General features: G+C 32.5%; 3 protein-coding genes across 7 annotated transcripts; 1 reads left to right on the top strand and 2 right to left on the bottom strand.

The window, feature by feature from the left end:
* Positions 1-28: 28 nt before the first annotated feature.
* Positions 29-2554, bottom strand: LOC114945508 (mitochondrial inner membrane protease subunit 1). 4 transcript variants are annotated; one of them, XM_029321768.2, is made up of 4 exons: positions 2451-2554; positions 1066-1231; positions 513-710; positions 29-295 (listed from the first exon to the last, which is right to left on the bottom strand). In XM_029321768.2, exons 2-4 carry the CDS (start codon positions 1168-1170, stop codon positions 140-142), a joined length of 459 nt encoding a protein of 152 aa, XP_029177601.2. In that variant the 5' UTR covers positions 1171-1231; positions 2451-2554; the 3' UTR covers positions 29-139. The 4 variants fall into 4 exon arrangements, with proteins under 4 accessions (XP_029177601.2, XP_029177600.2, XP_029177599.2 ...); XM_029321767.2 differs by lacking the exon at positions 2451-2554 and adding an exon at positions 1887-2207; XM_029321766.2 differs by lacking the exon at positions 2451-2554 and adding an exon at positions 1685-1861.
* LOC114945510 (terminal nucleotidyltransferase 4A) lies at positions 1890-9042 on the top strand. Of its 2 annotated transcripts, none has more exons than XM_085482626.1 (8): positions 1890-2965; positions 4014-4184; positions 4421-4778; positions 4888-5034; positions 5137-5330; positions 5446-5599; positions 5809-5979; positions 6094-6207. In XM_085482626.1, exons 1-8 carry the CDS (start codon positions 2508-2510, stop codon positions 6142-6144), a joined length of 1704 nt encoding a protein of 567 aa, XP_085338752.1. In that variant the 5' UTR covers positions 1890-2507; the 3' UTR covers positions 6145-6207. The 2 variants fall into 2 exon arrangements, with proteins under 2 accessions (XP_085338752.1, XP_085338751.1); XM_085482625.1 differs by having other exon boundaries at positions 1891-2965; positions 5809-5947; positions 6094-9042.
* A 109-nt stretch (positions 9043-9151) lies between these two features.
* On the bottom strand, positions 9152-10591 carry LOC114945509 (Cytochrome c oxidase subunit 4). The gene is made up of 4 exons (XM_085482627.1): positions 10473-10591; positions 9768-9958; positions 9468-9667; positions 9152-9387 (listed from the first exon to the last, which is right to left on the bottom strand). Exons 2-4 carry the CDS (start codon positions 9950-9952, stop codon positions 9278-9280), a joined length of 495 nt encoding a protein of 164 aa, XP_085338753.1. The 5' UTR covers positions 9953-9958; positions 10473-10591; the 3' UTR covers positions 9152-9277.
* Positions 10592-10840: the final 249 nt, after the last annotated feature.

Here is a 10840-nt window from a genome sequence, read left to right as displayed (position 1 = left end):
TGAGAATTATATGAAAATCATATCTATGTGCAATATACTTAAGAAACTTTATTTTCTCTTAAATTAATCTAACTAACTTAAAAATTGTTCCACAATTATAATCCTTAATCATTAAAGATTTTTCTGTGATTGATTTAAGTTACGCATTTGTTGTGAACATAGTTATCTCTCTCAAAGGGAATATTTTACATAAAGCTCGTCCACGTAACAATCCATGAGGCACTGGTCCATACACTCGTGAATCTGTAGAATTATTACTATTATCACCTTCTAACCAAACATGCCCATAAGGTATCTGAAAAGATATCATCGTAATAATTAATGTGTTCTTCTAAATTATATATTTAATTAATTTAATTTTAAATTATATAATTAAATTTACATAATTTATTTCTATTTTATTAATCATATTATTTTATATTATTTTAAAATTAATTAATAAAATAGAAATAATATATGTGAAATAATAAATTAATCTTCTTTATAAAGATATAATTTATCTCATAATTTACCATTATTATATTCAGACCATTCCTTATATTGTCTCCAGGCAAACCTACAATTCGTTTGCATATATTTTGTTTAGGATTAGTGGGACATTTGGAAATGACAATATCACCTTTCTCCAACTTTTGTAGTCTAACTGATATTCTTTCCATTAGTAATACATCATTGGTATATAATGTAGGTTCCATGGATGGACCATTGCACTGTAATTATAAATATTTGTTTTATTTTTTGTAATACATTTTTCTTTTAAATACATACAAAATATACATATATAATACAAGTATTGTGTGTACAAAAATATGATAAATTTTATTTATAAAAAATAAATTTACTATGTATTACTCTCTTACTTTTATAAAACTTGTACAATCAAATATAATGTTTTCAAAATAGATATGATGTGTTGATATCTTGATGCAGGGAAAATCTTTTAAACTGTAAATTTTATAGAGAAACAAATAATTTTCAAATGCTAAAAAAAATTTCACAAACAATACTAAATTCTTAAAAAAAAATCTATATATCTTACGCTATATGTATAATATTAATACATACCACAACGATATCTCCTACGTATTCGTGCACGCAATACGTCACACACGCGCATTGCACGAATCCTCGTATAACCTTGTACGCGAATTTATTCAACTTTAGCATCATGTATAAAATGTCATTCGCCTCGACGAGGAAGACTCATGCAAAAGGCTCCTCCGCATCTGATCTGTCAAAATATCTCTATATAACTCGCGAATCTTTCTCTTACTCTTATGTTAAAACATGAAAAAGTCACGCACATAATAATTCATTCAATCCCGTTTGTGCATGTGTCATTTCGCATCTTGACAGGTCTGTTCCTTTTTGTCGCACATGTATGCTTCTCGCGGAAGATGATCGCGAATTGTATACGCACTCAAAATAAAATACATATACACGCATATACAATTTTTTATTATTGCTATTTTTTTATAGACAAATAATCAATTTTTCGCTATTTAATTTTGATAATTAACTATCAAAAGTTTTGACAGCGACATCATTTCGATGATAATAATTTGCTTTTCCATATTTATACTTTCTATATACCTACATTCGAAAATATTTTGGCAAAAAATTAAATATTAAAGAGAAAAAATCTATATTAAAATATGTATTAAAAAATGATGTATAAAAATACCTGGAGGATGAAGAAAACATGTTTTCGCTATTATTCGCGAAACTTCGAGGAGAGTCGAGGGAAGGAAAGGGTGAATCGATCCCTAAAAAAGAAGATTCGCTCGTGGAACTCCGGTATCGCGAAAAAGCAGAGAACTCCCGCGATGGGCTGATTTTCACGAAGCAGAGGGAAGCGCGGCGCGATAATAACAATAATAACACACCTAGACGCGGAGTCTCGCGCGCAGAATCTCCTCTCTGGCGGTGGAATATCTCGCTGAGGAATATCATCCCCTTAATCGGGCACCGTCGGCGAATCTCGGGCTCGGTGGTCGTGCGTGTGCGTGTGCGTGCCTTCATGGGCCGTGTTCCCTCGTATACACGAACCTATATCTCTCTCTCTCTCGGCGTTTTAATATAGTTTAGTGTACTCTCTAGCGCAGGTTAGTACGGCGCGTACCGAGACCCAGAGAGACCGGGGGAAATAAATCGTCGACGAATCGCGACAAGTGTGTCTCGTCGGGAGTATCACCCGAGAATTCGAGAAGATTTTAGACGGTGAATAAAAAAAAAGAGAAAAGAGTGCGCGAACGTCGACGAGGAAAGGGAGCGACACGCGACGTGGTGCGTGGTGCGTCCGCACTCTCGACGCACTCGCACACAGCGTCGAGAGAACGCGCGCTCGCACGCACGCACACATACATATATACATATATATATACACACACCATTATATATATACATATATATATCTATATATATATATACACACACATATATATACGTACGAGAGTATAGAAGGAGGAGACCACCGACGGTTTCCCTCGTTCCACGGCGCCAATTTAATGGATCCGACCATCGGTTGGTGCCAACCGGAGCAGAACGGCCCCGCAAAGAAGCTGTGGTTGAACATCTGGGAGACTGAGAAGGGCGACGACGTCCTGGCCCTGCGACCTAACGACGCTACCGCGAATAATAACAGTATGGGCGTGCGGCTGCAGCAGGACTTTCTCGCGCTGGACACGAGTTCGGCGGCGGCCGGCAACACACCTGGCAGCAACATCGGCAGCATCAGCAACGGCGTCAGCAACGGCGGCAGCAACGGCCGTGCCGTCGCCGGCAACGGCGAGCAGCATCGTTTACCCCACAACGCCTGCAACAATTATTACAACCCGTCTCGGAGGAAAAGCGACAACCGTGCGAGCACCTACGGCATGAACTACAACTACGACGCCCTCGTGGGCGAGTACGGCGGCTGTCCCTGGCGCCTGGAGAACAAACACTACTCCAAGGGGGTCATTGGGTGCGTATTCCTCGTCCCCTGGATCGAGTTCTTCGTCCGCGAGAAATCGCACACGCGGTCCATATGGGTGTTCCTCTTAGGTTAGGTCCTTCCCTTTGTAAGGGCGTCCCTTGAAAGGACGACACCGTAGGCTGGATAGGATCGGGTATTTTTCGATCGCAGTACCGGGGAATTTAGATTTGTAATGTGTATTTCGAATTTCTTAATGCACTTCTCCCATGCTTGCATCTCTCTTTTTTTTCTCTCTTGCGTTCAAATTATTTTAGGATTACAAATAAAGTATAGCTGTTAAAAGTTTGAAGCTTCGTTTTTTATACTACCCAACGAATTTTATAATTCGTTGGGTTGTATAAAAAATTGTAAACATGTTTTATAAACATGTGGGATATATAATTTGAGGTGTATGTGTTGGGGATTATAATCTGAAGGACAAGGGGTGAAAGGTGTCTTGTAAAGATGCCTTCGATAATGTTCAAATAACAAACAATATATAGAAACTTGCATTTCTTAATTATGTGTTATATTTGTACAGGTGTATGTTCAGCAGAGAGATATATATATATACAAAACATATTGATTCTTCATATCTGATCATCTGATATAGCGTTATATCATTTGATGAAGCATTTATTAAATGAGTGTTAATACGAGTATTACAATTTACATATATAATTTTAAATCTTTTTATTAATTCTTGTCCAGAGCTAATAGACACATACATATGAATAGTTATACATTTTTCAAATTTAAGATTTTCTATGTTAATTTCATCGTCTTGTGTAACATTATTTATTATTAGAGAAGAGCACGATAAAAAGCTTATTCTATTATAAACATTTATACTCATTATTTTATTATAAAAATATTAATGATACAAAATATTTTTGTAATGTTCCTTTTCATTATATTGCTGCTTTTTTTATATATTCAAAATATTATACTAAAATAATAATCAAAAGAAATGAATACACACAGAAACCTAAGAAATATTTAAAAATTGATTCTAAATATTTAATATTGTATATTAAATATAACATATTTTGTTTAGATTACATGAGGAGATAGAAGATTTTTTTGCATACATGTGTCCCTCAAACGACGAGCACGCTTTAAGGATTAAAGTCGTAAAGAGAATAGAACAAGTAATTTATGATCTCTGGCCAGACTCTAAAGTCGAAGTGTTTGGCAGTTTTCGTACTGGTTTATATTTGCCTACAAGGTATGTACTGATATCTGATGTATTTTATGCATATATATCTATATGAAAATAATTTAATATTTATCTGTCAGTCACAAACAACAGGATTAAATACTCTATCAGATTTTTAAATGGAAACATTTAAATGTTTGATTCATACACACAATGTGTCAAAAATAGTGATAAAAATATAATGGTTTAATTATATGTGATAAAAATTGTTACATATCATATATACCTTTTGCTTCTTATTACAGTGACATAGATTTGGTAGTAATAGGAATGTGGACAAATCTTCCATTACGTACATTGGAACGTGCTTTACTTGATCAAAATATCGCTGAACCATCATCTATTAAAGTATTGGACAAGGCCAGTGTGCCCATCGTCAAACTGACCGATAAAGAAAGCGATATTAAAGTGGACATCAGTTTTAATATGAACAACGGCGTCAAGTCTGCGGAGTTGATAAACTCTTTCAAGAGACGATATCCAGTGCTGGAGAAGCTAGTCATGGTGTTGAAGCAATTCCTATTACAGAGAGATCTTAACGAAGTATTTACCGGTGGTATATCCTCGTACAGTCTAATACTCATGACCATTAGTTTTTTACAAGTGAGTATAATCATTTTAACAATTAAAATCCTTATCATAATTAGCTAATTAGGCCGAATTGACGCCAAAATTAATTATTGAATCAAACGACTTTTTAAAATTATTTTAGCTACATCCGAGACAAAATGCTTATTGTTCAAACGCCAATCTGGGTGTACTACTGATTGAATTTCTAGAATTATATGGTAGAAAGTTCAACTATGTTAAGACTGGCATTCGTGTAAAGGATGGTGGTACTTACATATCTAAAGAGGAGGTATAACATTTACAATGACAAAAGTTTTACATTTATTAATATTGAAGCATTTCGTTATTAATTAGTTTTAATTGAATTAATTAAGTTTAAATTAATTAATAGGTTCAACGAGACATGATAGATGGTCATCGCCCATCCTTGTTATGTATAGAAGACCCATTGACACCTGGAAACGATATTGGCCGTAGTAGTTACGGCGCTTTGTATGTAAAAGATGCATTTGATTGGGCCTACTTTGTCCTTTCTCAAGCAGTCAGTCCCTTAAATATCTTAGTAAATGACGCCAATAAAGAAAGGTAAAATAAAAATTATAAATTTCTAATTCTTTTTTTTAATTATTATTCTAAGCTTTATTTTATTTGTACAATATCGAAAATTATAACACAAGGGAAATATTTTTATTGCATGCAGCATTCTAGGAAGAATAATTCGCGTGACAGACGAAGTAATAGATTACCGTAAGTGGATCAAAGAAACATTCCCAGCACCTATAAGTGAAGGAGATTCTCTGTCAAGCTCAACTGGCTCTGATGCATCTACTCTTTCAGCTCCTGCCAGTGATACGGTAAATATTCTAAAAAGATATCTTTAATAAATCTTTATTATGTATATCATTATCGAGAATTTTTATTTACATTTCTTTGTATCAAGTAACATCTTTATTCAGTATTAAAATTTTATTTCACGCACATATATATATATATATATATATATATATAATTATGTATGTAGCAATGAGATTGTTTTTAATCTTGAATTATTTATTTGTCTAAGGATTCCGAATGCAGTCGTGGCAATTCTCCAAATACTGGCGGGAAAAACGAAAACGATAAAAACAAAGATAGGCACATCTATAACAATCAGCAAATTCATCCTTATTCAGGAAAAAAGGCATTCAAGGGAATCACTCATGGTACGGCATTCAAGCGATTCTGTTTGGTACCTGTGTGTATTACAAAATTGCTATAATAAAATTTTAAAAAGATCGTTATATGAATAGTATAACATTCAAGTTTATTTTATGCGTTGTATTATCTTGTCGACATTTTTCTTTTGCAGCCCATCACCAACAGAATTTCAAAGCCACTTATCGCATCAACAATAATATAACTGGTCAAAATAGGATCAAGCATGCACTCCACAATAATGGAAACAATAATAACAATAACAACAATAATACTAGTCACAGTCCGAGTTCCAGGCCAAATACAATGAAGAGGAAGAAGCACTGTACGATGCAACGTGATTGTGTGCGGTGATGAAACGTACATGATAATTTTGGACATTACTTCCGTCACTTAAGTAGCGAGCTCAATATCATAACTGTGTGATAGAAAGACAGCGATTAACGTCATATTCACGTAACAATCGAATCATCTTATACAATTTTCTCTTTTTCTCTTCTTTATTATTTTCAATTAAATGTACAGAAGGGCACAAAAAAGGAAAAAAATGTTCTAAGAGAACTTACAGTTTGGAAATTTTACAATTCTTGTATAGGACAAGAATGCCCTACAGTATATACATATATACATATATATACATATTTGTTTTTTTTCTCCCAGTTTGCCAGAATCATATTTTACACAAAAATCTCTGTACGCAAAAATTTATGTACCAAAGACGTACAGAATTTCTAATCCTGATTCGAAATAGAATCTGTTTATATTTCACTTTTTATCGTACAGGCTATACCTGTGTAATAATGTTTTATCAATTATTGTTTATCACTAATCAGAAAATTATTATTACCATCGTAAAATAGCAATTGTGTGTTCAGCCATGATGAATAATATATCATAACACATTTATATAGTACGAATGAGGAGATATACACACATACATATACACACGGATATGAGTTGTACGTTTTTCTCTCGGGAACTCTTTAATAGACAAAACTATAAAACACTCTGATAGTAACAACAAAAACTTAGTTTTCTATATGAAACTATATTCTTATAACAAGAGGGTGACAGCGAATTTGTGGTGATATTGGGACTTATCTAATGTACATATTGTAATATATGCATCATCAAAGAGATAGAGAAGTAAGTCTAAGAGAGTTACCTATTATAAATATATAATATATAATCTTTTTTTAACTTATAAATATCTAAAATATAATGTTTGTTACAAGTGATTTTACTATAAAAATTCGTGGATGAGACCATATCTATTTGAGAATGTATTATTGTTTTTTTGTTTTTGTTTTTTTTCTTTTTTTTTTCAAACAAACTAAGTATATCGTTGTGAAAATTTTGGTATATTTTTCAGATTTTAATAAAATTATAGATTTATGGGGGGGAGGGAGTACACACATGCGCTAATAGAGTACGATGATATAAAAAGAAAAAAAAATTTGAATAAAAATATTTTTAAAAAAATAGCTTATTATCTCGAGACAGAAACACACACATACACATACAAAGTGATGACAACGCTTCGAATCTTTGCAGTCTATTTCGTAGCAACAATTTTTTTTCCTATGAATTTGCTTTATCTATTTTGTACAGAAATATTAATTTTTTAATGTTAGTTCATAATTCTTAATATCTCCTCAATAATGACGTATTATTTTTATATCAGATAATTAAAACACGTTTGTATTATACAAAGGGAAAAACGATGAATCTGATATTTATGAATCTTACATTGCATTTTTTCATGAAACTTATGTATATGACAATACGCAAAAAGGCCTTGACATTACTTAAAAGCTCCGTATATTACGTTCGTCGATCATGGTAGACATAGTTCATTATTGAATATTACATTCCGTTGACGCAATAACTAAGAGGACAGATAATAGAACGTTTACTGCAACAAATCTCTTGAATAATGTCAGTAAAATTTTTTCTGGTGCAGCTGCATTTTTGTATGTTCAACGATTTTTAACGTGCGATGCAAAGATTACCCCTAAATTCTTTAATTTAGTCACGTGAATTGAGGATATTTAACTTTCAAATCTTTTTTAAATTATGTATATTATATCCAGTATTTTTTTCGTGTACATTGTTTAACTTAAAGAGCTCTTTCGTAAATAATATTGTATGCTGTGATTGAATTTAATAATTAAATTGTCAATTGCTTAAAGATATATATAAATATATATAAATATATAATTTAAATGTTACTGTGTAAAGCATTATATAGCCATACTACATTTTTAAAACTATGTAAACTATTATTATTATCGCTTAGTGATCCTCAGCAAGTTACGTGTTTTTTATAAATATTAGAATTTCGTAATCATTGAAAGTTTGATAACGAAATCACTTCGTAATCACTCATATTTATCGAATTTTCCCGAGCGATTATTGGAATTTCTGTAAAAAAAAAGTCAAAAAAAAGAAGAAAATGAAAAAGAAAAAAAAAGTTTAATAAATATGAATGATGCCGACGTCTGATCTTAATTATTTCTTGTTATTTGTATATTTTTCAGGAAAGCGATTTTACCTCATAGAGTTATATATTGTTTAAAAATCGTTAGATAGTTTATAAACTTCTCAATAGCAATATGAATCTCTATAGTATATCTTCGTATTTTCCAAAAATTTTGATAGTCGTGTATTTATATTCATGTAAATATATATTTTTAAATAAGCAATAATGTAACGATGTAACGCGATCAGTAATTCAGCTTTATCTTTGTAGAATTGTACTGTCGTCTCACAACCGTTACATTGAGATTGTAAAAAAACAAAAAAATATATTTAATTAAATGCATTACACTCTGACAGTTCGTAACTGTATAATTATGAATTTTCGAAAGGACAGGCAATAGTGTCTGTCATTTCGTTTTTTTTTCTTTTTTCTATCAACTTGCGTGAGGAGAAAGGAAAGTGAGATAGCGATTATGCGATCGATTTAAACATAATTAATCCGACAGCGACTTGTACTTATAATTATTGTTATTCGTAAGTTTGTACCTTTTATCCGAAGCGAAAAATGTGTGAGAAATGTGTGTATAGAAATGAAATAAATCTTACTTACCTTTTTCTTCAATCAAGTATTTCAATAACTTAAAAATACAATTTTTAATATACTAATTTATATTTACACACTTAATATACTGGATATATTATACCATAAATGTACTTTAATATCAATGATGTTCTGATGTAACCACATGGCATTTATTAAAATTTTGCCACTTGTACATATATATACAAGCGTCGAGGGAAAAAATTACTGTACATAGCGAGTGACTAAATTATTCAAGAATAGAGGATAATTTAATTTACTTTCGAGCACAGAGTCCGTCGATCGGATTCATGTCAAGTTTCTTCATACGATCTAATTGTGCCAGTCGACGTTCTAATGAGAATGTTTCTGGCAGTTCTGGATAAGCTAAAAGACGAAGAAATGGTATTGCGTTAAATCAAAGATTCTCAAAGTGAAAATTAAAATGCATCAAAAAAGACACATACCAAATACTTTGAAGTATAGGTATAGCCATACACCAGCGCTTAGAAATATGCAGCTCAATCCAATGATGCCTTTCCACTCTCCTGTTGGTGCATCTATTTCACTGAACGTTTGACGGAAACTAGCCCGGTATAGAGCTTTCTTCTCCTCGATAGACAGCTTCTTCCAGTCTCCCTTCTCTTTCTCTTTCAATGCCTGAGCAACAAAGAGAAAAAATAGATAGCAATTTGACAATTGGAAATTCACCAAATGCCATTTATAAAGCATCTTTTCACTGTCATCTTTTCTTCTTACCATGACAGTCAGGGGTATTTTCCTTCCAACGTATCGCTGGACAAGGGAAATCTACTCGGTCCAAGTAAGTAGGTTCACCGTTGTATCCAAAGCCAACCACATCCCTGTTACCAACCCTATCCAGTGTCATCAATCCGCATCTTTGTACTTGGATGACAGGTCGCAAGCGACTCGCAAACAATCTGCCTGCCATTGTTTACTGTAAAAAGTATTGCAATATTTAGGCCAAGTTTTATATTAAAAAGGAATATTTTTCTCTACAAATAGTGATAATCCTACACATATAATTCGTCTCCCTTTATCTCGTACATTAATATCTTGCCGAGATATGTATATCTAATTTTACTAGCGGTCATTTATTATAAAATTAAGTAAATATAATTAATTTGTCAATTAGAGCGTAAGCACTCGTCCTCTGAGATAATTGCTCCGAAATTGAGCTAACAAAAAACGAATTTTTGACAAGAAACGTCAATATATTTCAGGAATACCTTATAGCTCCGAAATTACATATGATTGTATGCGAACGGGAAAGTTATTACCTAACTGATAATAAAGATAGTCGAGGACGGAAGACGGAAACTGCGCGTGAAATTAAAAAAAAAAATAAAGAAAATACGCGCAGAGGTGGCCCGCGTTACGTAATCGGATAATATCACGGATTAGTATTTCAACCGCGGATACGTGTATCGCGGAAGGAAATTATTACTCACATACTGCTCGCGAAAACACTTTGCGCAGACCAAAGTATGTAAGATGGCCCAAGAATAGCAGATTAGCGCAGGTGAACGAAAATGTCAAGTGCGTTCAAAAATGCGGCCAGTCGGCGAATTTTGATCATCATTTCGAAAAACATCGGCCTCGATCAATAGGTCAATTCAATCTATATCCTCTTCTTCAGGTGCCTTTTCAGCGTGCAGCAATCAGTCAGTGATCAAAATTTATTAGAGCATATTTGTTTGTTCTCTTATTGTTTTGCTTTAATATTCTCATTAATAATATTTTATTCTTAAAATCTATTATTTAATTAATATAATAATAATAATAATTATATATATATATATATATATATATATATATA

The sequence above is a fragment of the Nylanderia fulva genome, unplaced genomic scaffold, assembly GCF_048542155.1.
Source record: "Nylanderia fulva isolate GAGA-0341 unplaced genomic scaffold, ASM4854215v1 Scaffold21, whole genome shotgun sequence".
NCBI lineage: Eukaryota > Metazoa > Arthropoda > Insecta > Hymenoptera > Formicidae > Nylanderia > Nylanderia fulva.
The sequence above is the reverse complement of the archived record's forward strand: the minus strand, read 5'-3'. Positions and strand labels throughout refer to the sequence as shown.